The sequence below is a fragment of the Chionomys nivalis genome, chromosome 2 (assembly GCF_950005125.1).
Source record: "Chionomys nivalis chromosome 2, mChiNiv1.1, whole genome shotgun sequence".
NCBI classification, from domain to species: Eukaryota; Metazoa; Chordata; class Mammalia; order Rodentia; family Cricetidae; genus Chionomys; species Chionomys nivalis.
Window position 1 is genome coordinate 12,986,679 of NC_080087.1, and position 27,766 is coordinate 13,014,444.

General features: G+C 47.5%; 1 protein-coding gene across 4 annotated transcripts in view; it reads right to left on the bottom strand.

Annotated features, from left to right (window-relative positions):
- Arid1b (AT-rich interaction domain 1B) overlaps positions 1-27,766 on the bottom strand; it is a 357,367-nt gene that overhangs the window by 53,544 nt on the left and 276,057 nt on the right. For all 4 annotated transcript variants that reach the window (XM_057757693.1, XM_057757703.1, XM_057757684.1 and 1 more), the window contains 2 exons: positions 24,554-24,643; positions 7,604-7,783 (listed from right to left, as the gene is read on the bottom strand). In XM_057757693.1, the coding sequence (XP_057613676.1) occupies positions 7,604-7,783; positions 24,554-24,643 (270 nt within the window). The remainder of the gene's footprint in view (positions 1-7,603; positions 7,784-24,553; positions 24,644-27,766) is intronic.

Here is a 27,766-nt window from a genome sequence, read left to right on the forward strand (position 1 = left end):
AGAGGAAAGGCCAGGACTGAGGAGTGCAGTCTTCATCCCATGGTTCTCTAATAGATTAGTAATTTGTTGGCACTGGCTCTGACAGAAAACAGATGGGTGCAGCATTAGGCACAATGAAGGCAGCAGATGCCGGGCCAGCCCACCTCAGCTGGACTGCTCCTGCAGCCAAGTCCGAGAGCCCACCGGTTTCAAGTGGGTTCATCTTGGCACACCAGCGTTGGGAAATCAGTCACGAATGAATTCAGATCTCAGCCCAGCAGGATGACATTCAAGCACCACACAGAGGAAGTGGCAGCTAGACGCTATTTAAGTCACCACCATTATTTCAGGAGGGCTGCAGATAATTCTGAATCTGACTCGAGCATGTTGGTAGCTGATAGTCATAATCAATACTCCAAGTTCCTGTTCTTAAATTGAGTATTGCTGCTCTGATGTGAGATCTTGTGCCCTGGCTACAAAGGACAAGGACCGGTATTATTCTCCTATGCCAAGAAGGATAAAATATGATACGCTTCAGAACTTAAACCTTCTATCTTGGATAGAAACGACCTGTATGAGTCGCTATATGCTATAAAAAAATACATTTGTGGGGCTGGCGAGGTAGCTTCCTGGTTAAGAGCGCTTATTGCTCTTGCAGAGGACCTGGGTTTGGTTCCTAACAGCTCACAACCTGTAAATTCCAGTTCCAAAGAAAAAGAGGTCTCCTGACCTCTGTGGGCAACAGGCATACACGAGGCGGGTGCACTCACATACATGCAGGCAAACACTCACATACATGAAATAAATACAGGTATTTATGATTAGGGTTAATCATGCATTTACCTTGCTCACTGAGTGTTTCCCATTTTAACGGCAGTCCTCTACATGAAGTCATGGGCATTGAGATATATATAATAACAAGCATATGCAGTTCAGTAACTACCGGTGCAATCAGGACACAGAACACTGTTAGCATGACACAGAGCTCCCTTTTACACACTCCTGACTCAGCACATGCCGTGGACTGATTTGGATTTGGCGGTTGTGAACAGAACTCGGTATGGATGCATTTCGTCTCACTTCCCGGGCATTCTAGGAGAGAGAGCTGGGATCCAGAGTAAGTGGGTGCTTAGCTGACAGGATGCTGTGTGCTTTGAGCACGTGGACACTGGGTATTGTACGACAGCTACTGATGGCAGCCAGAACTTGATGTTGTCAACTGTTCAAAAGTCCCGGCCATTCTAACAGACACGAGGCAGAATTCTCCATGGCTTTAATTTTCATTTTGTTCACAAGAGATAACTAAGTCTTTTCTTATGTGACTTACTGGTAAAATCTTTTCTGTATTAATAACAACAAAAATTAGATATATAAAACCCCCACAAAACTCCTCTTCCTACTGGGACCATACAATCTTTTTTGGGTCACAGATAAAGTAGTTAAGGAGACCACAAATAGAGGTTGCAAATCAAAGATAACTGACCTTACTAAATCCTACTATTTGAGAGAATAATGGTCTGTGTTTTGCACCGGTATACAAGGCTTCTTGCTTTCTCCAGGTCAATATGCATTTGACACTTCTTTAAACCGTACTATTTGTCCTCAGTCTACACTGCTGGTCACTACAGTGTCAGTCCCAACTTTAGGAAGGTTCCCCCACCCCCTGCATGTGTTAATAAGTTCTCTAAAAAAAAAAAAAACTAATTACAAAGTAAAGCAAGCTCATTACATAAAATATAGAAACGGCAAAGAATGAGCCTTAGTTTCTCCTTCCACAGTTTGGGCACAATACAAGACATGGCCGCAGGCACTGCAGAGCCCACCCACCAAGCACCCATACAAGGCAGGCGGCCATGTCTGCTCAGCTGTTGAGAAATTGTTCCTCAGAGGCTCTCAAATGCCAGGCCCTGTGCCAGGTGCCCGGAAGTGAACAAAGGCGGAGAGCAGAGGTGTGCCAACAAAGGGACACAGACTATGTCTCCCGGTGAGGACTACGAAGGAAATGAAACAGTGACCGCTACAGAGTGCGAGGGGCGCAAAGGGCAGTGAGTCACTCACTGCTTCTCCCGGAACTCAAGGGAAAAGACCCTGGGGACACCTGGGGACAACCAGATGCCAGGCTGCCATCAGGTAAACCTGGTGTGCACGTGGTCTATGGACGGAGTAATAATGGCAGTTCCTCATTACCGTTACAACGGGGCACACATTTTACAACGGCAGGGACTTCCGGATGCCTGACAAAGCACAGTGAGACAAAAATCTCTTCCATTGTGAGTTCGGAAACAGTGAGCAGCAGAAACAGCAGCACATTATGTGCCTTCCTGATGTACAGACTCCGGTGCACTCCTCAGAGATGACAGGGGAGTAAACAGTGACATGGAGGAGTATTTAAAGACCGCAACCCCCAAGCTATGGGGGACATCTCTATAACAATAAACAAGCCCCCCCCCCCGAGAGTAAGAGACACATCTGCCGCACACCGCAGAACTTCATGTCTTCCTTGGGCCCAGAGGGGCCGCACCAGGCACCAGGCACCAGGGACAGAGGATGCAGGAGGAGGTAAGGAGGTATCTGCTCCACTGGCTGCAGCCTATGGAATCCCCCTGAAAGGCTACTAGGAACATTCTTAGTGACCCGTGAGATGTAAGCCAACACCGCTGGCTTTCATTACAGGGGGAACCAGGAGTTTCACAGGAGTCAACTGTAGAGCGGCTTTATGTAGTTTTCATTGTAAGTTAATTTTCACTGCAAATTTCCAATTTATAGGATTTGATCAAATCATGGTAATAATCAGACTAGGAGACATCCATGTTAAATTCTCTTATATGAAGGCTACATTTGAGCATCCAGATATGACTTGGTTACACTAACCACTCTGGCAATACAATGACCTAATTTGGTTTTCTCCTTAGTAAGATTGAGGATTAGAATATTCCTTTAATGGGAACCAAATGGTTAGAATGTGGAATGAATCCTTTTGTCCAGTGTCAAAGGTTAGCACAACAAGCATATTGTCAGCTGTTTCAAGGGGAAATGAAGGAAGTGATGTGGGATTCCCTCTATGCTATGAATATGTTTTATTACCAGTGGTTAATAGAGAAGCTGCTTTTGGCCAACAGAGTAACAGAATATAGCCAGGTTGGAAAAGATACACACACACACACACACACACACACACACACAGAGAGAGAGAGAGAGAGAGAGAGAGAGAGAGAGAGAGAGAAGGCAGAGTTGAAGAGATGCCATGTAGCTGCCTAAGGAGACAGATGCCCAGGAACCTTACAAGTAAACCATGAGCCTTGTGGTAAAATACAAAATAAAAGGAATGGGTAAATTTAAGATGTAAGATGTAGCTAGGAATATGTTAGAGTCATTGGCCAAGCAGTGTTGCAATTAATATAGTTTCTGAGTGATTATTTCAGGTCTGGGCAACCAGAAAATAAATAAGCAGCCTCTGCCTACAAGGGAGGGGCATGACGGGAAGCCCCGCACAGAGACAGCGTCTGGAAGGCTAACCAGGCTGTGCCAGTCTCCAGTAGAGTTGGTGCAGGGTGGGGGGGAATGCACTGAGTCTTCAGACTCAATGGAACTTAAAGGATGGGAGCCCTGGGTCACGGTGACACTGGGCATCCACGTGGGACTCTCAACAGTTAGCAGGAGGACAGCTTCTGACATTTACACCTCAAATCCCTGGACCTGAAATAGTTGCTAAATTACCATGCAATTCACAGTCCTGGAGCAGCACTCACTCCACCTGAACACCATTCACAACTTGATCTGGCTGAATTTGAGATAAGAAGGAAAAGTCCAGGACTCAGATGGTGTCTCATCGCGTTAAAGCAACCCCCTGAAACCTTTCTGAAGACACCTTTTCCAAAGTAACTGATGATTACAGCTCCCCAGACCATGTCCTCAGATTTACACTGGAGAAAGCGGAGACAGCTGCAGCCCGTGCAGACTCCAGATGCCTTGCAAACCGAGGCCGGACCCTTGCTTTTGGGTTAGGGACCCAAGCTGAAAAGTGTCCGAGGATGGTCAGTGTGAGATGCTTTCCTCAGGAAGAAGCAGGCAGCTATGGAGATCAGACCGATTTCTGCCCTCTTTCCCCCAAATTCATCATTAATAATTAACGCTAATTCCATAATTCCCTTCTATTTGTAGAAGTGAGTCCCCGAGGCCCTCTCTCCTCGTAAACACTTTGCAAGGGTAGTTATTACATGTGTTTGCTTGAAGGTAGGGAAGTGCTAGTTCATAGACTATGCTGTAATTAAACACTTTTACACATTTAGCTTGGTTTCATCTTATTTGAATACTTAATAATTCAATTTTAAGGCAACATGCTGTATGTCTAACACCCTTCCCTTCTGTAAATCATAGGAATTATTTCTCTAATCTCCTTCATATTCCTTCTTCATTATGTTTTTAAATTTTAATTAACTTTTTTTTGAGTCAGAGAGTCACTCTATACCCTTGAGCTGACCTTAAACTTGCAGCAATCCTCCTGCCTCAGCTCCTCAGTGCTGGGATTATAGCTGTGAATCGGCACACTTGTCAGTGCCCTTAGTGTTTCTGGGACTTTCGCATTCCTAAAGTTCCAAGATGGTCTTAGTTCTTGAAGGGAAGAAGTCAGTCTTTATCTCCCCCACACTCACGGAATGAGCACACAATGAAGAAGGAGCCTGAGACCTGGGAGGGGTAGCTGGTAGCTGGTAGCCATGGAGTGGCCGCTGCAATCACTCAGCCTGGTCCTACCTGTGGCGATGATGGGTACACAGGCCAGCCTGCCAAAGTCCGCTTTTCTCATCTGCAAAGTGCTGACTGGCTCATTCAGAACAGACCGGCAGTCTGCATGAAGACGAGTGTGCACCTTAGAGATGCGGAGAAAAACCGCTCTCCTGGCTCAAAGGTGGACACTGCTCAGGATGTGACCCCGCCCTCAGTGGCGCACAACTGGTCGGTGTTTTGTTTTGTTCTCGTTTTTTCCAGACAGTATCTTACTAAGTAGCCTAGGCTGGCCTCCCATTTACAGTGATCTTCCTGCCTCTGTCTCCCAAATGCTGAGATTACAGGCGTGAGCAACCACATGTGGCCCTGGCTTCCTTGGCTACTAACAGTTTGGGAGCTGCTACCTCTGACGATAAAATAGGTTAGCCAAAGAAGCTATAAAGTGTCTTCCCCTTAAAACAAATGAACCCTAGTCATAAAGTAGTCATAAGAACAGACTGAGGGTTGAGACTAGGGACCTGTCCTGCACAGTGGTGTCTTTCTGACTGTGACCTAGAACAAGAAGACACTAGAGCTGCTTTACCAGTAATTTAAAAGCTTAGGATGAAGAAGGAGAACCCTCCTTTAGAGGTCTCACGGGAGTGCCAAGGAGGAACGCATAGGCAGGCAGTCCCTGACCTGAACACGCCAGGTCCTATCCCTTAGTGCTTGCTAGGACAAGGCAGGACCTAGGGTTGAACATGTGCAGAGACTGGACATTGGTTTAAGACCACTAGTGCCAGTGTGGGACCTGAGGTGGGGCCGTGGCTCGGGGTGGATCATGGTGTTGATGCCACACAGGAAGAAGGCTCGGTCAGAGGCCTGAGATGGCGAGGCTGGACAGAGGACCTAGAGTGGAACACCACCCTTGCTTCAGATTGTTCTGACTTCATCTTGCATTGAAAAACCCACAAAATGCCTTCCTGACGATATACCCCCGCTGTGCAAGGATCCAGCGGCTGTGCTGTGGGAAAGACCCTCGAACAGAAGCAAAGAGATAGAATGCCAGACCAGGAAGCAACTTCCTTCCAAGGTGATATAAACATGTTCCTTCTGGGGGAGAAGGAAGTCACAGGAAGGGTTTGTGACACAGAGCAGTTTGTGTGAGGGCGGACTTGCCTGGCTCAGTGTTCTGAAATGAAGGGTAGTTCAATGCAGTGACTTGGAGAGATGAAGGGACTGTCGAAAACAGAAATCCGTTTCTCAGCAATGGCCTCCCCGATCTCAACTGCTATAGCAGAGCTTACGTCTTACACACATGGCACTCCTCAGAGGATCCAAGGAATCACAAGCACAGAGCTCATGTGTGAAGCCTGCATGAAGCCCACATGGTTTGAGGTCAAGGCTGAGACCCTCAGTAGCCCCAGTTCTGAGAACATGGCTCCAGCCTTGTCCAAATACATCTCAGGAAAGGCCCACAACTTTTGTAACTACAGAATTTACAAACACTTGCCCAAGCTTCTTTCTATGACAGCTAAGGAGCCCAGTTTTGCTTGTGAGAGCCCATGCAGGCCTGGTAAGGGAGTGGGCAGGTGGGCTCCCACAGGGTCCACCTCAGCTCAGCTGCGAACCGGGCTCCTCATTGCTCCTAAGCTTGCTGTATTAGCAGCATGGAAGACTTCACGACATGCTATGAGGTCAGTCATAGCAAACCCTAAGGTTCTGCCCACCCTACCCACATTCATATAAACAAGGCAGGAAGGGGGCCATTTGGAAAGGGTTACTGGGGTAGTCTCATATTCTCCCAGCAACAGAAGTAGCTGGAAGATAGGCACAATAAAGAAACATGAGGTAAAGAAACTGTCCCATCGACAATACCTAACATCTTTTAGAGACGGGGCTTCAAGGTAAGACACTGGTGAGTCACTGTTTGCAGATGAGAAGTACTTGCTCCTGGACAAGCCAGGGTCTCCAGGCCTTCAGGACACTTGCTGACCCTCAGAGGGCCTCATGGGCTGGCCAGGCTCTGGGAGCCTTGGTTTGTTTATTCCACAGACACAGATCCCAACGAGATGCAGCTTCCCGTGGGCAGGCTCAGCTCTGGCTGTGGGGAGAAGCCACTGCCCATCTTGTGGGGCACTTGTCTTAACTCAGAATGTTCCTGGAATCCTCAGATACGTGGTTTTCCAAGCAACCATACCAGATTATATCAGTCTACCCAAATCATCCACTAATGTCTAATTTTAGTACACTAAATATAATTCAGGCACGATACTTTAAATGTCTTACTACCAAAAGTGACTCCAAAATACACGTGTCAGTTTTAAAGACGTGGCAAACAGGGCTCTGCACAGGCCTGACACTTCAGCAAGGCAGCACAGAGACTGCATGTGGTACGGCTCTGTGCATTCCCATCCCCAGACCGCATCCGTGTCAGCCTGTGTTCCGTGAGGATGCAAGGGTCAGGATAGTGGGAGCTACTGTGTATCTTCTGTAGCACCGGAGGAAAGACTAGGCCCTGGACTGGAGGCACCCTGCCGAGCAGGCAGCTTGTGGTCCTGATGGTGGAGAGGCTACCAGTGTGTGTGTGCTGTAAGAACTGGCAGGTACACGAATGGCCAATTTAAACAGGAGACATTCTGAGGATGTGGCTGTGCCTTTCCTCACCAGCACTTGGAGCTACATCCCGGGACCCGGTCTGCACCGTTCCTATGTGAGCATGCACCCAGAGTCCAAGCCCGACATGCTAGGACAGTGGCTGTACTTTCTACCATCATGGCTTTGATTAACTTCACCACCTGCCTTAGCAAACAACAGAATTGCAAGGCCTGTTTATACCAGTAAAGCCCTGATGAGCATGTTAACAAACCCTTCCTCCCACCACCATGCATTCGGAGAATGCTTTGCCTACATACATTACCTTGGGGTCCATACTGGCTCATCTGTGGACCGTAAGTGCCACTTGAGTTACTCTGCTGAAAGTTACTGATTCCAGGATGCATCTGGCCCCCAGGAGAAGGGTGGGGTGACATGGATGGTCCTGCCTGCTGAGGTCCGTACTGAGACATCTGGGGGTTTCTCTGTGTGCCTCCCATAAAACCTACATGGGAAACAAACAGAAACAGTCACGCAGGTGTCTTATCATTTTTGTATACACAAAGAATCCGTGGGATCCTATAGAAGGTAGATGGGGAGAGGGTTGGGACCTCCTGACTCCCCCAGAGAAACACCCAAAGACATCTCAAATCCAGGGTGGAAGATCTGGGAGAGTGCCATGGGGGCGAAGAGGAAGTCACCACTACCTCCTCTGTAGATGGGCCCATAGACAGAACAATCAAAGCAGGGCATCTGCTGCTCATTCCAGGACAGGATGGGCTCCGTGCCTTCTTTGTGGGGCACAGATCTACAGCACCGGAGCACCTTCCCTTGCACCCTCGGCTTTCCTCCTGACAGCCTGAGCACCCATGAGGAGCCAGCTCACAGTGCGCTGCAGGGAGCCGGCCCATTGGGTTTAGCACCTCAGCAGAGTTTCCAACTTTCACCCTTGAATCTGCTCTGCCATCCAGTTATACCTGTGTGTGACGTCACCACAGGACCAGAATCTGCTCTGCCAGCCACAGTCCCACCTTGTGATGTCAGCACAGGCCCAGCCGCTTCTGTCAACAGTCCCCTCTCCCTGTTGCACACTGGCTCACCTTTTCAGTCCCAGTTCTGCAAAGCCTGCCTCCTGCTATTGGTCTAACTATTCAAGCCCCTCCTCTTAGGTCATTACTACAAAGCCATAAGAGCTAACGTTCAGGACTAAAGAGAGGTACCAGACAAACCCTTCACTGGCACGAAGCCCTTCACAGCTTCCCGCAGCACGGAGGCCTGCAATACACCGTCTGATGGGGGTCCCTTATGTGGACCCCACTGACACAGCTTCTCTCCCTCTGCTGTCATGTCTATCTGCCGGCCTTCTTGTCCATCCCAGAAGATTGTATCAAGCGCCGTCCTTCAACAAAATCGAATTCTGTCCCGTCTCTACTTCTTAGAAGTCTCTTCACGTGCACGTCCTTCTACTGCGTTCCGACAGCCCAGCCGCAAGCTGGACCACCTTTCCCACTCTCTCCGATGCCTTCCAAGTCTGTTTCATCACCTCTATGTGCAACATCATTTCGACACACCTATGTGGTATGTACATGCATGTTCACATGCGTGTGGGTGCACCTACTGCACATGCATGTGAACGGCTGAAGTTGCCATCGGGTGTCATCCTCGCCCACTCTCAATCGTATTTACAAGGCAGTGTCTCTCGTTGAACCCAGGCTTAGCAGTTCCAGCTAGTTCAGCTTGCCAGCTTGCCCCAGGGTTCCAGCCTCTGCCTGGCTCTGACATGTGCTCTCTGGTATCTAGAGACTTCTCCATGTGTGGAAGAAAAGCTCCAAGGAGTCTTTCTCCAGCCACTAGACTGTTTTTAGCTCACTTATTCCTTCTCTTCCTAAGAAATGCCACAAAACAAAACAAAAACCAAAGATCACATCTCACTCAACACCTCAGCCTGTCTGTGGCAAACGGGATGCATCCCACACCCTTTTATGACCCAATGCAGGCTGGATCTCCCTGGACAGCACGCACCTGGTGTACTCCCTGTACTGGGAGTCACACACAGGTGGGACTGTGGCTGATGACCTAAACTGCTTTCTGAATAACTGGATGGATGTCCAAGATGCTGCCGAGCATAACACAGTAGGTTCTTGATAAACAGACATTTTAAATGCACCAAGAAACCATATGCTTAAATTCTGCAGAAATACAAAGTAAACAATACCCCCTTGAGCAGCCTAGGCCAATAGAAGTATGTGTTCAAAGTAGCACACTGACAAAAGGCAACCTGAGACAGGTCGCCATCGCAAGCGTGTTGGGGAAGAATGCTCACATTCCTCAGTGGGGACTCTGGCTGGGGAGAGGCAGGTATGCCTGTTCAGAGCTGAACCCAGAGTGGGGCCTCCGCAGCTGCAGGGAAAGATAGGCCAGCAGGAAGGCAGTTAAGTGCAGGAAAGCAAAACCACCAGGTATCAGAGGCCTGGGCTTACATTTCCTGAGAACAAAATGAGCTCTTCTAACACGGCTTCTGCCTAAAGAGTCATACAGTGAAAGCGAGGAGAGCTTCTTATTATCCATCTAATTTATTTATAAAAAGGAATCTTATGAAATTGGGCTCAATTGGCAGCTCCTAGATAGAAATCATCAGAGAAAATGTTTGCTTTGCCAATCTGAAAACAAGCGGGAATCAGGGCACTGACATTACTTTAAATGACTGCATCTTCAGATGTTCCACGATGCCGTATCCGAGCTTTCCTAGGAAATCCTCCAGGTTTTCAGACAGCGTCCTGGCTAACAGAAAAGGCGCTTCAGCTCCACGGGGCTGTGTGCGACCACTTCCCTCGTGGCTGGTTAGCGCTGCCATGCTGGCCCTTTCAGCATTCAGCTGTCCCTCAACTGTGCAGGTGTCTGTGCTCAAGCACAGAACTTTATCTCAGCAATCACCAACTAACTGCTGGGCTGGGGACAGAAAGCCTGCTCCCAGGGTTGTGTCTTCAGTTCAGAATCTAGTTGGTTAGATATGTAAATGAATTTATTGCAGTGCTACTATCCTTGCAACTTTACATAATTTCTCTGGGGCCCCAGTTGCCTCCTCTTAAAGACTCCTGTAAGGTTCAAAAGAGTCAGCATGGGAGAGTCCTGCAAGATGAAAGGTGAATTCCTGGTCTATACATCGCCAAGGACGCCTTTTGACTCTGGGACGCAGCATCCATCAACAAAGGATAAGCTGATGCTTACCACCTGGGGACTCAGGTGTGTGAACATTCCAAGGGGTTTGGGAAGGGCATGTCCTGGGAAGCAACGCACTTGTTCTGCTTCCCACCAGAGTCTCCTGCTAGGGCAGCCACTGCTTCGGCGCGCTCTTCAGGAGCTCTACAGTGTGCGGCTGCGCTGCACTTTCTACTTTACTTCTCGTGAGTGAATTTGAATGAATGCTGCTCCGGGCTCCTTTAGGATCCCGTACTCCTGTCGTCTGTACGTATCAGCTACTGTCTTCTGACAGTCTCCTGCAGACAGCAGCGACCTCCCAACTGCACAGGGCTTACAGCCTGCCCTGCGATCTGCAGAGAGCTGGACTCTTGGTTCGAATACCAGCACTGGCCAGATGATGCCATGATAGCAAAGGGACAGGACCTGGCACACTTTTCAAGCTAATGCTGCTGCAATGTGCAGAATAAAGAAAGGACTGAAGGGGAGTGGTGTTTAGAGTGGCAAGGCCAGCCAGAGACTCACAGAGTGATATATCAGTCGATACAGACTCACAGCTAGCCACCAACAGGAATCCTACTAAAGAACACTTCTATTGTGTCGTCCCCCATCCCCCCCCCAGTGCTGGGACTAGGACCCGGGACCTGGTGCATGATAGGCGTATACCACTGAGTTACACTCCCAAGTCCCAGGACGTTCAATTTTTAACAGTTACGGAATATTGACATCATCTTCTAAAGAGATTGGTGAAAAGTGAGCAGAAGTTGCTTGAGAAAGAGGTATTTTCCCTCTGTCTAAATCTAGAACAGCACGTACCTGTTTATGATTTGTTTCCCTATTTGTGACGTGGGGACAGACACGCTGTGAGGAGAAAGCCACCATAAGAAGACCTAGCCCCATCAGCTCCCAATAAACACCACTAAGAGCAACTAGCCTGTCCTCAAGTAGTCAGCAGGAGGGTGGTCTGGGTCACGGCAGCATGGTTGGGCCTAGTTTGGTGTCAAGGTCTGCTGTGTAGATGCCAACTAGACTCCTAAGCTCTGCATGCCCCTTCTCATCTTAGGGGCTCAACAGTGGCCCGGCAGGCCAGCTCTAGTTAGCTCTCTGTCATTTTAGTCAGTCATATTTGTTGTCTCCTGGGGGAGGGGGAGGGGCTATACCTGCAAGTTCTTTGGACTTGGTCATTTAATTGTTTTCACTATTATTTTAAATCTTCACAGAAGAAATGGGCATTGTACGCATTTCTTCTCCCTCAAAAGGAAAAAAAATCAAATTTCAATAAAAATGTTTCTGCCTATTTATGGTGTTACTGTTTATTTGCCTGTATTTTGCTTTTAGGAAGTTATTACAGAATGGCAGTTTGTGACAGTGGAGAACAGGAAACCTGACAGCTGGGAGAGCACAGCTGTACTTGTACAAGGTGTGAAGCGTTGCTGCTACAAGCCAGACTTTCCAGCAAGGGAAGCTTAGAGAGTTGAGGATGAAAAGCCTCTGCACCAAGCCACTGTATGTAGTAAAGAATCACATGTCCCAACCAAGTACCTAGCAGGAGAAAATGCAAATGTGGGACAAAGCGCTGGATTAGGCAATTATCTGTATTATACAGAAGAATGTTCATTAGAAATGCCCATGAAGATAAAACTTACATCTCTCTCTCTCACACACAAGGAGTTTCCTACGTAAATGAATTGCCTCTGGGCCTGTACACAGCTACATTCCTCACAAACACCTGCTTTCTCACACTGCAAATGAGAACAGCCATGGAAATCATGCTCTTTAGGAGGGAGAAGCCTGAGCAGGCCAGGAAAGAGGCACAGCCTCTGACCTGCCTCTGCCACGGGAGACCGTGAGCACCTACGCGGCACAGGGCACGGGAGACCGTGAGCATCCACACGGGGCAGGGCACAGGTGACTGTGAGCATCCACACGGGGCAGGGCACAGGTGACCGTGAGCATCCACACGGGGCAGGGCACGGGTGACCGTGAGCACCCATGAGGCGCAGGGCACGGGAGACTGTGAGCATCCACACGGGGCAGGGCACGGGTGACTGTGAGCATCCACACGGGGCAGGGCACGGGTGACTGTGAGCATCCACACGGGGCAGGGCACGGGTGACTGTGAGCATCCACACGGGGCAGGGCACGGGTGACCGTGAGCATCCACACGGGGCAGGGCACAGGTGACCGTGAGCATCCACACAGGGCACGGGTGACCGTGAGCATCCACACGGGGCAGGGCACGGGTGACCGTGAGCATCCACACGGGGCAGGGCACAGGTGACCGTGAGCATCCACACAGGGCACGGGTGACCGTGAGCATCCACACAGGGCAGGGCATGGGTGACCGTGAGCATCCACACGGGGCAGAGCAGGCTCTTCTTTCCCTGGGCTATGGGATCATTCTGAGAGTCAAGCAGAGAAAGTGCACACGAAAGTGTGCTTCTGTGCTGAAGAGCCCCATGGATGCTATACAAGGCAGTTATTGCCTGACAGCGAGCCTACCAACACTCATTCACTGTGTGAGCGCAACCTAAGCCACCAAGCTGGAATCTAGGTTCATGACAATGTTACACAAATCTACCTGCAGACCCCATTCTACTCTAGCCTTCATCAACTAAAGAAGAAAAAGAACCTTTTTAGAGGAAAAGATGAGATCCTGTGCTTATGGACTTAAATACACAACACACAGTTTATAAGAGCTATTTTTGCCATCACGGATGTGTGCAGGAGCATGTGCATGTGTTTTATTTATTCATGTACCCTTTGGCTCACAAAACAAGCTTTATCCCTACTATGTGCAATCTGCAGTCAGATGGGAAGAGAAACTCACTAGGGAAAGCACAGTTAGATAAACTGCTTAGTGTCCTCCTTTTTGTATTGTGCCAAAAGGCCTTGCACCTTTATCCTCAGGGACTCCCACCCTTATGGTCCCACCTGTCACCACCCTTGGCGTTGTAGGACAGAAGGCTTCTCATGCGTGGCCAGCAGCATGCATGACCTCTGCGCTAGAGTAGCCAGCATGCTGACACGGTGATCTGTCCCTGTAACTGGCTCTCCCACAGACTGTGAGCACTGCGGCTTTAAGGCCTCCTTTCTCATCTGCCCACGCAGTGCCGGGTGTGCAGTTGGAGCCAACACACATGCCCAGAGTGACTCATGGGACAGCTCCATCCAGAGCCCTGTACCTCTACTGTATAGAGCAGGATTGGCCACTTCTTGCCTTGTGTTCAGAGAGTCCTTCCCAAGGGAAGGCTATCGTGAGAAGGAGCAACCGACAGGAGAAGAAGACTGGGTGCTGAACAGGCAGAAAGTACAGCTGTCTCCACCACCTAAACATGTTCCAGTGTACCCCTCTGCCCAGCTCCACTGTGCCTGCAGCCATGAAGACCGTAGGCTCTGGTCAGAAAAGCCGGGCTAGAATGTGGAGCTGTCACACGGGAGTCTGACGCCATTTCTGACAACTGCACCTCCCTTATGTGAGGAAATGAAACGAAGAGCTGATGCGTGCACACAAGATGCTTGTAAGAGACATACAAACGCCTCAGGAACTTACAGATAACCATTTACTTCCGGCCACAAACCCATCCCTTTGCCAGGCTCCCCTACAACCGATTCACTAGTGAAGCAAAGCACACTCTAGGTCCCTGTAAGTGGTTACTTCCCCCAGGTGGAATGCTGTCCCCAAGCACCTCTGGCCTGCAGTGGCCCTAAGGTCTGTTTGTTGAGTTCTCTTTCCATAGTCATCCAGAGCTGACTTCAATATCCAGAAAGCACAGACAAGCTCGCCAATCTCAAGCCATTCCAGGCCTGACCAGCTTTGGGTGTCTCATGTCTCAAGTGTACAGCCTTCTTGGCATATGAGGGTGACGGGTAGAGGGGAGAGTACTTCCTGTCAAGAGCCTGAACAGACATTCCACATGAAGAGCGAGAACGGGCTGCAGCTTTTCTAACCTCAGGGCCACAAGCATCGGTGGATAGCAATGACATGATAACCAGAACATAATGGATAGCAACCCACTAGGATTTTCTGAAGGTGTGGAGACCATGGACTTCCCAGTGTTCTCTTCAGCGTCATCTTATGTGTGAAAAGCTAAACTTGAAGGATTCTTAACCAGGGTCTTGGCCTCCAACTGTCTATCCGTGATTTATGTATCCAACAGAAAATTCTGCAAAGATTGTTGGAGAAAAGGGGTCAAGTAAGTACAAACAGTAATGGTTTGTCCTACAGGAGGGGAACCGAGGCGAGCAGCAGGCTCGGGAAGCGGAGGAACCAAGGCGAGCAGCAGGTTCATGCAGCAGAGGAACCGAGGTGAGCACCAGGCTGGCGCAGCAGAGGAACCGAGGTGAGCACCAGGCTCGCGCAGCAGAGCCAGGCCCCAGTCACACTCTATTCAACTGCTTCACCAAAGGCGGTCATGTCAGCTGCTGAGAGCCACAAGAGCACTTGTAAGACACAAAAAGCTCCAGAAGCCACCAAAACACAAACATGCTTTTCCTTTGGCACAGGGACAATCTATTTTCACGCTGGCATCTGCTAAATAAAACAAGAAAAACAACAACAACAACAAAAAAAAACCAAGCAAAAACCCCCTCAGAATTACTTGTTTCTGTGAGCCAGTTCAATAGGAGATGTCACACATGTGTGTCACAGTGGTCACAGGCGGCACCGCCTCAGCACCGTGTCTCCACGAGAAAGGCAGACATGGCCATCACACTCACAAGTAGGTGTCACATTCCTATCTAGAGAGAAAAATGGGCCGTAAGAAGCATTCTGGTCCCATTTTAATATCTTCAGTGTTTATCTGCCTGCCCGCTTTTCTTCACCACATGAACTGCTCCGAGGAAGACGGGAACTAATGACCCATTCAAGGCTTTAACCCAGGCCCCCTGCGTTGCGCCAGCTGTGCCATTAGGTTAACTGGCAGAATCGCTCTTTCTCCTTCCCTGCTACTGTGGAGTTTCACACGCAGGCCCCACAGCAACCACTAGGCTGCCCCTGCCCACCCCACTCACTCTCAGCTGCTGACTTACATCCAAAGTGACATCATCTATCACCGGGTAAATTAGAGCCAGGGGAGGGTCAGACTGATTACCCAGCTGGCAGATGGGGACAAAACATTCAATCTTTCTCCACGCAAATGTCTACTGCAAAAGTTGTCTTCCAAGTTGAGGCAGTGAGGGTAAGCGTTGCTGGGCTGAAAGAAGCAAACGAGTGGATGGCCACGGCACCCTGAGCGCTCTTAATCACATCTAGAGATGCAAACAGTGCTCTCTGCGGGCTCCAACCCATTTCATCTGAGCGACCCACATGATGCTCATCTTATTAATAACAATGCCCTGCGCTCACCACTTCAGAAACAAGGTCCTCTCCAGCTGCATGCACACTGTGTCCAAAGGACACTCCAACCTTCGTTTTATGTATGAGGAAGCAGATTTCACCAAAGGTCCAAGGTCACAAAATCATTAAATTAATGGTTAAGTTTGCCACTTAAAACTTAAAACCCAGATCTTCTGCTCCCTCAGCACCTGCAGATGAAAAGGAGAGTCTGGAAATGGGACAGGAAACACTGGAATCTGAGGTGGAGGAGACCACGGTCCTGGCTTCCATGGAGCTCTACCCTATGATGCCCCAGTGTTACCCACCTGTGAGCGGCCAAGAGCTGCCAGCCTCAGCCTGTGACACTCAACCAATGGTGGATGGGGTGGGAGGCAGCATGCAGGGGCCTCTTCATTCACCTCTGGCAAACAGTGACTCTGAAGCTAAACACGGGTCAGTGATCTGGACCTGACTATTAGGTGGGAGCCAGGCAAGAAGAGCCCGGTGGCTCATAGACCAGTCAGTCAGTGTACACAGAGCTTCTAAGACAGGGTTAATGTGGTAGCAAACTGTGAAACAGGGTGTGGAGAGAGCCCATAAAGAGAAGACAGCGCTGCTCAGAGAAGGGCCTTCAACAGAAAGACAGACCTGCTAAGGGTACCTGGAGACACTGGCTGCTCAGCTCATGTGGGGAGCTGGTAAATGGAGGAGCTACTGGAACCCCATGACTACTCAGAGGGAGACCCAGGTTGGGGTGATTTAGCTTGGGATTAAAGGCAAAAAATGGTCTTTCACCGAGGTAGGGAACACAAAAGGATAAGGAGGAAAACACATTTTATGCAATATACAATACTGAATTTACCAAGATCCAGATATTCTCAGATGCTTGCATTGAGAGATAAATGTCACATGCACAATTCCTGGGCAGCGAGGAGCTGATAGAGTGACAGCACCATGTCTCCTCTAAAACACCCTAAGAGTAAAGACACTCGTCAGCACCATGTCTCCTCTAAAACACCCTAAGAGTAAAGACACTCGTCAGCACCATGTCTCCTCTAAAACACCCTAAGAGTCAAAGACACTCAACAGCACCATGTCTCCTCTAAAACACCCTAAGAGTAAAGACACTCGTCAGCACCATGTCCTCTAAAACACCCTAAGAGTCAAAGACACTCAACAGCACCATGTCCTCTAAAACACCCTAAGAGTCAAAGACACTCAACAGCACCATGTCTCCTCTAAAACACCCTAAGAGTAAAGACACTCGTCAGCACCATGTCCTCTAAAACACCCTAAGAGTCAAAGACACTCAACAGCACCATGTCTCCTCTAAAACACCCTAAGAGTCAAAGACACTCAACAGCACCATGTCTCCTCTAAAACACCCTAAGAGTAAAGACACTCAACAGCACCATGTCTCCTCTAAAACACCCTAAGAGTAAAGACACTCAACAGCACCATGTCTCCTCTAAAACACCCTAAGAGTAAAGACACTCGTCAGCACCATGTCTCCTCTAAAACACCCTAAGAGTAAAGACACTCAACAGCACCATGTCTCCTCTAAAACACCCTAAGAGTAAAGACACTCGTCAGCACCATGTCTCCTCTAAAACACCCTAAGAGTAAAGACACTCGTCAGCACCATGTCTCCTCTAAAACACCCTAAGAGTAAAGACACTCGTCAGCACCATGTCCTCTAAAACACCCTAAGAGTAAAGACACTCGTCAGCACCATGTCTCCTCTAAAACACCCTAAGAGTAAAGACACTCGTCAGCACCATGTCCTCTAAAACACCCTAAGAGTCAAACAGACACTCGTCAGCGAACACTGAGCTTTCCTGTATGTAATGTTTTCCCAACTTTCTGTGAGACACACTTTCCTGGAGGCCAAGTCCAGAGGTTCAGGAGATCAGAAAGCTCTCTAGAGTGAGGTCCAGACACCATCTCTTGTAAGCAACCTCCCATTTGAGTTTACTGTCATATTTTGCAGGTCATAAGAAGGAATCCTCAGTAAGAGCAGAGGCTAATCAATTGCTTTTGGAGGTGATGGGGGCTGCTGCTAATGGTCAGCAGGCAATTTCTCCTTAGATCTAGAAGAGCTAGAAAGGAGTACAGAATACACTCCTTTATTACCGCCCCCCCCCCCAATAACCAGCGCATTCCAGGAACTTCCCAGTGTGGGCAGGCTTACTGTCTGTCTCAAAGTGGAGAACCAGAGGCAGGCGGCGGCCTTTCTCTGCAGGTTCCCCCATCAGAACGAAACACCAAACCCACTTCCCATTCCTTACCCTCCTCTTGGCTGCCTCTGATTTTAGCACAAACATGCTGATCTGTTTTTGACAGTTCAGGAGTTCAGTCAAATAAGAGGGAAATCATGCCTGGTACTGTAAACCCAGCCAGCTATCCAGAGCTAGTAATGCCATGCATCTCAGAGAACCTACGGCCACCACTTTACCACAATCCCTAACTACACTCTATAAATATTTGTCCCCATGCCCACAGGTAAGTGTAGTCTTCAACCCTCACCAAGGAAACTTCTCTCTGCAACAGACAGACCATTATAGAAAACCACAGCCAATCAAACGTATACTGCGAAGTCCAGTTCCCAGGGACACATCTACAATCTACTGCAGCAAGTTAGATTAGGTTCAGGGATCGCAGAAGAGGAAGGGAGGGAAAGATTCTAAGACCCAGAGGATCAGAGTTTGCTGTACAACTGTGTCTCTGAGAAGTATCAGAAGCCACACCCATAAAGTCTCACCAGAAAGACTAGCCAAACATAGGCAAGACAAGAACAACAACATACACACTAAAGTGGTTAGGGAAAAGCCTACGAGGCCTCAACCCTGCAGAAAAAATTATAGGAAGGCTGGGCGCAGGAGAAATAGTCTACCCCAGGGAAGAGTACACCAACTGGTTATCTAATACAAATGGTCAGCCTTGAAAACACATGTATATGAAAATGTGTAATAACAATTAATAAAAAAAACTCATGAATAAGAGAACAGGAAGGTGCATGGGAGGGGCAGAAGGAGAAGGGAAGGAGATATGCTATGATTACAGTTAATCTCCAAAATGAAGAGGCACTAAGACAGACAGACTACAGATAAAAGAAGTAATAAAAAGATGAACTAAAATTAGAAATTAGGTCAATCAACATTCTGAAGAAACTTAAAAAAAACCCAACAATTTACAAATCAGCTTTTGGGATAGTTATCACTTTGAAACCAGGCATGATATTGGAAACTTTAAAGATTTTACTTATTTCCATGTAAATATCCTCAGAATCTAAGAGAATGGCGAGGTAGGATGGCAATCAGTGACAGGGTCTAGATGTGAGGTCTCCAGGACAGGGTGCCATAGCCTCAGCTGGAGATGCTTCTGGCAGGGTTAGAGACAGAAACCAGATGTGTAGACTCCAGATGCCCCCCAATGCCGGAGGAGACACACTGATAGCAGGAGGCACGCGGCGCATACCACTCTTGGTTCTCTGCTCGGGAGACTTGTGCTGAATGGCATGAACACTGACGGACTGCTGGTCTGGGAGTGCCGGGCACTTACAGTACCTCTGCTGTCCAGGTAGATCTGGGTGTGTGTTCAAGGGGCTCAGGAACCCACAGAGACTCCAAGAGAACCTTTCCAACGCCATGGCGCCAGAAAGTACAAGAAAGAAGCTGGGGAGATGGCTCGGGTGCCGAGTTTGGGTCTCTAGCACCCACTTAAGAAGCCAGGGGTACCAGCACATGCCTGTAGTCCTATTACCAAGGAGGTGGAAACAGTGGACCCCTGGAACTCTCTGCCTCACCATTTGGTAGAGATAAACTGCTAGATTCAATGCCTACTGGTAGATCTTGTCTCAAAAAATAAGATGTAGAGCTGTTGAGAAAGGCACCTGTACACACATGTGCACAAACATGAACATACATACAAAGTGTGAGAAAGGCTTTTTCCATACAATACATGATTGCAATTCTGATGAGGAATTCTGCTCACTTGGAAGAGAAGCTGCTATGCACCAATAGTTGGTAAAGAGAAACATTGTAAGAACAGAAGAGGAATGTGGTAGCAATAGAAGCGTTCCTTCCTAACCCAGTCTAAATTAACACCTAAACCTCTGGCTGGGAAGACGACACCTAAGCGCTAAAGGGCCGATCCTAACTGCCTAAGTTCTGACTCTCCTTTTGTAGCTGCTCACAAAAACACCTCAATGTGTACCCGGTCTGTTACATGCTTTCCTGGGTACCAGACTAATTTACTTAATAAAATGCAGTTACTGAGAAACAGCACTGCGCAGATCAGATTCCAAGTTTCTTTTTGTGTGATTCTGCTGACAAACGGCCAAAGACCCTATGGCATTTGACCACACAAAATACTTGAAATTTATAAAAAGGCAACACTTTGTTACTGCTCTTCTCTTGGCTGTACTTATTGGATTTTGCTGATGCTGGTATCTGCTAGGGCAGGAGGGGTCCCCAGTTAGGCATGGGTAGCACTCATGCTGCTATGGCAACTCCTCTTTCTGGACAGGGAGAGGAAAACGAGATCTCTATGTAGGTCGGCATGGAGAGAAAATGAAGGTTGGGGCGCTGCTCAACAATTCTGGAAGCCTTCACCCAGGATGTCTCCTGTGTTGATCTGATGCTCACACAAGGGCCCCGAAGAACTGCCTCAAGCCACAGAATACATTTTCCAGTACATCACAGCTAGCGGCACTGTCAATGCTGCCTGCAGTCTGTGTCCGAGAGGGAAAGTTCTTAGGGGTTCTGTTCCAACCTATCTCAAGGACTAATTAAATCCTCATTACTACCTTCTAATTATTCAGATACTGTGGGACTGCGCTCAGGAAGTCCCTGCTGGCACGCTAGATGAAAAGGGTTAAACCAGCTGTGTTGGTTTGCGACTCCAGTTCTAGTGCAGCCCTTCAGAAAGCCACCAGTAGCAACATGAATATTTAACTAGACACCACGGTGAAAATTAAAAAGGGATTCAATTAAAAGGCTTGCAAAAAATTAATTTTGACCTCTCTACATCTGTCCAAATAAATAAGGCTTCCTTCAATATTTTTACCTAATTGCTAATCCAATAAACCAGAAAAGCATTTACTAGTTTTATTAGGTTTACAGTGTTTTAGGGGTTAAAACTGTGACCCCTTTAATGTTAGTACTTATTATACATATTTATCTACTCAAATGACTATTCCATAGTCCAAGCCGTCCTGAGAAACGGGCCACACATTAAGTTTTTCAAATTGTTCTTTAGGAAGTCTAAGAAGTACACACTAAATATAAAGAAACAAGGCTCCTGCCAGCCTAAACGCCTCTGGGCAGTTTTTAAACATGCTACCCCTATTGTGCATGAGGTAACATGGCTCTACAGCAAGAGCTGGTTTAAAACAAGAACAAGGAACATTTCATGATATGTCCCCCAAAGTCTCCTGTGTTGAGGTCTTGGCTCCTAAGACGGTAGATTCAATCACAGTTTGCATAACTGGATGGCGAAGGCTCGGAGTTAGTAACTTATCCATGGACAGATTCCTAGTTCTATAGTAGTGTTGGGAGGTGATGGGAGCTAGGAAGGAGCTGGGCTTGGCTGGAGGAAGCCTGTCTGTGGAGGGCCTCTCCTGTCCCATCTATCTGTGCTCCCGGGGTGTCTCGGGGAGTAACGCTCCCGCTCCCGTGTGCCATCTTCTCTGTGACGCTTCACCTCAGCCCCAGTCCATGGAGCCAGCTGATCTTGGACTACAACCTCTGAAAGCTCAAACCAAAACAAACCTTTCCACCTGTCAAATTACTTATTCAGGTCTTTGTCACACCAACAAAAGCTGATAAATACATGTTATTACAGAATATCAAACTCAAGTTTTAACCTTTTTTTTTAAAAAAGAATCCTTCAGTTAGTAAACATTTCAGCATTGAAGTGTCAATGGAGTGTTACGTTGGAAAATAGGTGAAAGTGTAGAGAGAGCCCCGCCCAACAGTGGTTTTCACCTTCCTAATGCCGGGACCCTTTAATACAGTTTCTCACACTGCAGTGACTGTTCCATTGCTACTTCATAACTGTAATTCTGCTACTGTTATTAACCGTAATATAAGTATCTGACATACAGGATGTCTGATAGGCGACCACTGTGAAAAAGTCGTTTGACCCTTAAGGGGTCGAGACCTAGAGGCTGAGAATCACTGCCAATTAACATCAATCAAGCATCTCTTTCCTTTCTGGAAGCCATGCTGCCACATCTGTGTGCACGAAAAAGACAGCTGTAGTGAGCCATGGTCATCTGCATCCAAGTACAATGTGCGGAAAGGGCTTCACGACTGACGTCCTTTGACAGAGCCACCAGCAGAGAGGAAGGAGCAGAGACTGCAGAACTCAGAATCTCATCCTTGAGGGTATGTGAGCATCTTAACGGCCTGCAGATACCAAAGTTGTTCAGACCCATGCATGAGAGACCCTGCCATTTGTGAACCTCTTTTAAACCAGGTATGTTGTTTGTTGCTATGAGGAACACGCAGGTCAAGCAGAAGGGATAATATCAAGACAAAAAGCTAAACGAGTTCATCCGACATCGTGAGCCTGGAGGGACTTGGCTCCAGGACACTGCTGTGTCACAGGGACTTGAGGTAGGGCTCAGAAACTGCCTAGAGCACCTTTTGTGGGCCTGTGTTCAGGTAAGTGCTTACACGGTCCTTGACGTGAGCGACAGCATGTGTCTCTAGAACACACACAAGAAGCAGAGTTGGGGCTCAGGGTTCCCCTCATCTCATCACAGCACGTGTGAAAGGAAGCCACTCAGCCTGTTTATCTCAGCCCCGAGCCTTGACAACACCTGGGGGTCTGGAAGGGAGACATTCTGAAGACAGATACTAGCTATCAAATATGTAAAACAAGTGTTTATTCTATTGTATCAAATGGTGTAAGAACAAACATTTTTTATAAAATTATAACAAATAAGAAGCTTATTTTCTTTTAATCCCCTTTCTTACTTTTAAAGGAAAATTAACTCCTCTATGTCAGCCAGCCCATAATTTAAGAGCTATTTTTGAAAAAGGAAGTTTTAGGGAAGAAGGTTTAGGGAATATGCTCATAAAAGATCTAGCAACTTATAAAACTAATTAGGAACTTGCTACTTGAAGGAAATGGTTGCTACAACCACCCAGATTGTCAGGTAGCCAGCGTATTAGCCAAACCACACTAATGCTAAGAGGGAAGGAAATGACAAACACAATAATGCCTCTGCAGGGGAAATGCCTACAGCCTGCCCTGCTAACCGATCGGACTCAGCGTCCCCACAGATGTCAGGTCTATGCCTGTGTTCCAGTTGTCAAATCTCACCAGTTTTAAGGGCTGGGAAAATGCTGTGAGGGGCGGTGAGGGCGTCTCGCTGCTACCTAGTATGCTGTACTTACTATTTTAGGGCCTCCAAACAAGAGCTATCTGTGTCCTGCTCAGTGCTGGCCTGGTCTGAGTGGGTAGGTGCCCAGTGGAGGAAAGATGCCTCTTACTGCCACCTCACTGGCCCAACTTCAGACCCAAGCTGTAAGCCAGGACCAATGCATCCCCTCACACTGGCAACAGCTGGGAGCTTGTCAACAATGCTGACTAAACTGTGCCCCCTTAACCTCCTGATGAGAAATCTGGGGCAGGCCCAGCAATGGAATTCATCAGTACACATGGCTCACACACACTTTAAAATTTCAAAGCCATCTCTACCATTCTCCCAGAAGCACCCAGGCACACCAGCACTCCGAACCTTGTGTCTCTACGCCTGCCTACGTAGAAAAGATAAAACCCACCTGACCCACAAACAAAGCAGTCCATACGAAACTAGGTTAAAATCACCCTTGGCCCAGTGGTGATGCGCAGCCCTTCCCTACGCCAACCTGGGTTAAAACTGTCTTTCCTTACCCTCCCCCCAGGAGCGACAGTACCTTCCCCACCGGGGACAAGAGGACCGAGGGACAAGCCTAAGGGACACCAGGCATTATGAACACACCATGGAGTGATACGCAGCACCCAGTAAAGCCAATGAAGAGTTCGCAGACACAAGACAACATCTGTTTGGAAGCATCAGGAAAGCACACGCTCCTTTTCTGACCAGGGTGCCACCAACCCTCTACTGAGGGAATCAATGTGAACTCTACAGTCTACCCCAGAGAGCTGACCATGTGATCTTCCAAGTGGACTCCAGTCTGAAGACCTTACGATTTTATACAAGGTCTTGTTATGTGCTTAAAACCTGCGGGCAAACACCACAGGAATGAGTCATCAGTCAAAACTGTTGTCCTACACACACAGACACACATACTCTCATACACTCACACACGTACAGATGCACACACTTGCATACACATGAACATGCACACACACATGAGCACACACATAAGCACACACTTGTGCATGCACACATGCACATATACATATGAGCATACACATAAGTACACACTTGTGTGTGCACACATGCACATACACACATGAGCACACACATAAGCACACACTTGTGTATGCACACATGCACATACACACAAATGTAGACATTAGTTTCTCAAAATGTGTACAGATGATGTTTCACGATGCATAGTCTTTGGCTCTTGAGTCACCCTTGGCCAAATGTCACCCAATCTATCAGAAAGACAGCTTCCTCTTCATGATTTCTGTTACATGAAAACTTGTGTTCGTTTGACAGCAAACACGACCTGTGTAAGTGAGCAACCTCATCCACCTTGTCTACAGTGGGACTGCTGGGGATGACCCGAGACTCACCTCTTTCCTGTGGCATTGGTGACTGGCTCAAGGCAGGATGGGAACTGGATTCTGACTGGCTCCCTGGCGGTTGGGGAGGCATCTGGCTGCCTGTAAAACACAAGAGGGAAACATAGCTTTATACTGAGGATTGATACTGCGACTCCAGAAACCAAGATGCAGTTAACAGCTCACTCTCGTGATCACAAAGGCAGAGAAGAAAGCTCAGAAAGCAGAGGACTTCTTCTTTCCCCTGTAATATGAAGCAGATAAAGATATTTACCAAAAGACCTGCTTAAAAACACAAAAACTGCTGAATGACTTCAAACTCACGGAGCAATCAACCAGTGGCTGCAATTCGACACAGCCTTCACCACATCCCAGAAACCCAAGACAGCCAGCCAAACTTAGCTCTGGAGTCTGAACTCAGCCCCACAGGGTAAGAATGAAAAACAGCTGGCATTCACTCACCGGTATAGCCAATCAATATTGTAACATCAATTTCTAATAAGCAATCAGAGATTCACTAAGACACACAAAGAGGGAGGGACATTAGCACTGAAGAGGGGCACTGCCCCGCCACTGTTGGTTTCTGTTGCTGATACAGCAACAGTATTTCTTTAATTCCCAGTAATTTAATGTTCACTCAATTATTTCTTCACATAAAATGCAAGTTTCTTGAGGTGAGAATCATGTCTTTTCCGTCCTCCCTCCCTTTGCAGGAGGAATATACAATAACTCATCATCTCAGAATACAAAATAAAAAAAAAGACACTTATTTTATTGGTAAGAGAGAGATACCAATCACGTGGAGGCTTGATGCATAATTTTGAACTAAGCATCACGAAGGTCCTTTACACAATTAACTCCCTTCCTAGCCCAGAGCTTTAGATGCATTTCTAAGGCTAAAGACACGGCAGAATTCAAAAGTATTGAATTTAACATCACCCTCAAGACCCAAGCACTCACAGCATGGGAGTATTGCTATTTCATGCTCTACCTTATCCCTCTGTTACAATGAATATGAAAGAGACACCCCCAATACACACACAATGTCCCCGCATTCCTCTGAGTGGTGGTCACGTGATCAGGACAGCCGACACTATATGTTGATTCCACAGGTCCTGTTCTCCCATAGCCAAATATACTACTGACAAGAATCGCTGCTGAGTAGAGACAGAAACTTCAAATTCAAGCCAGTGGAGGTTGCAAGACACACAATGATGTATCTCTTGAAGTCTTGGAGTCTGCGGGTCTGCCATGAGTAACTCTAATAATAATGCCTGCACAGGATAGCAAATGGAAGGCCGATGATTTCCACCGCAGGTAGAAGGAAATACGTTACGAAAGCATGACTGTAAAATAATCCTCAAGTTCTTATGGGGGGCTTAGGCACCCCACTTTTAGAGAATAAAAAGCTTGGTACATATTTCTGAGTGTTTCTTTGTCACACTCAGGAGATACCTTGAGCCACGAGGAGCCCCTAGATGTGCCCACCCAATAAGAAAGAAGACTTGACAAATAGCCCAGTGTGCACCAACTGGCATTATCTTAGGCATCCATAGTAACCTAATATTAATACCAAATAATCACCTGTACAGTCAAAACATTTAACATTCTGGTCTAAAACAACTCCAAGAGCAAACACTGGTCATTGACGCGGCTACAGATCTACAAAAATTGCTTTGTAGCCACTGCGGTTGCATGCTTCCTATAAAATGAAATGCCCCATGGCCCCAATCTATAGTCCATTTAGAAATTTAAAGCACTCTGCAGCCAAACTCAGACTTTTAAGAGCGTCATTGGGGAATGAGCTGCCGCAAGACAGTAAGCGCTTCCATTATAGTGCTCGCTTCTGCATGACAGGCTGGACTCATAGGCTCACACTGAGAAAACAAACAGCAGTTCTATGTCAACACAGGCAGTATGGCTTCCACTGTGCATGCCTGAGGCACTGCTCTCCCTTACGATGCACCAAGCAAAAATAAAAGGCTGCAAGAAACTCACGCCATCATGCATACAGCATCGCCACATAAACCACTGCTGTGGGCTACCCAGTGCAATGGAAGGGTGATGTCCCTTCATAGCAACCAGGAATGCGCACATTAAATTTACCCTCTGAACAAAACAACCAGCTGTTTAATGTTGAAGAAAAAAAGTTTACGCCAGTTTCCCTGCTTTCACCCTTTTCTCCTTAGCCTCTTCCACGACTATTACGTAACCGTGACACTGGGGAATAACCGCCTGTGTGCACGCGGGGACAACCGCATAACTACTGCTACAGCAGTAACATACATGTAACATACATGTGAAGTGGAGCACAGGAGATAAGTACTGCTACAGCAGTAACATACATGTGAAGTGGAGCACAGGAGATAAGTACTGCTACAGCAGTAACATACATGTGAAGTGGAGCACAGGAGAACTCGCTGTGTCCACAGTCCACAGAAGGAAATCCAGAGCCTTTGATGAACTGAATTAAGTAAATCCCTCAAATCTGCGGGGCTTTATATATGCTAATTTTAAGTAAACTCTTTCAGAGTTTGGTAATTATTTCAAAGGAGGACCCGGCCATGTAAGGTAAACAAGTCAAACTTAGGAACTCCAACCTCCATAATTCAATCTGAACCATATTTCAAAGCAAGAGGCTGCTTCCTTTGTCATGCCCCAGGTTTCACTCTCGTCTATATCTGTAATGACATAAGCACAATGGGAAAATCCAACAGGACACACCGCTGCAAATGAGAACGAATCCCACCATTCCCGCCTACGTATTTATTAGCTGACAGCTGTGGAAACACCTCTGTGGAAAAGGGTGCAGCAATTTAAAGGGAGGCGCCGGTAAGTTACCTTAGCTTCTACTTTTGTTTAGTTGAAACACCAAGAACAGTCTACTGTCACCTTACACCCAGAACTCACGGATGCATCTTATGCAATTATAACATAATTATGTAGGCATATATCTACGGACCTTATTTGAATTGGTCAATTTTTCCAGTAAATGTCCCTGTTTCTAGAATCATCCAACGCTGCTTTTATCCATGTGCCCCACTGTCTCCTTAGTGTTCCCCAGTCTTCCCTGACCCCTTATATATAATCTTGACACTTTGGGAGTGTCCTAATGAGTTGTTTTGCATGATGCTTCCCCATCAGGGTAAGACATTTGCATCACTGAAAACGAGGACATTCAGTGAGAAGTACCACATCCTTCTCCGTGCACCCTATCATGGGGCC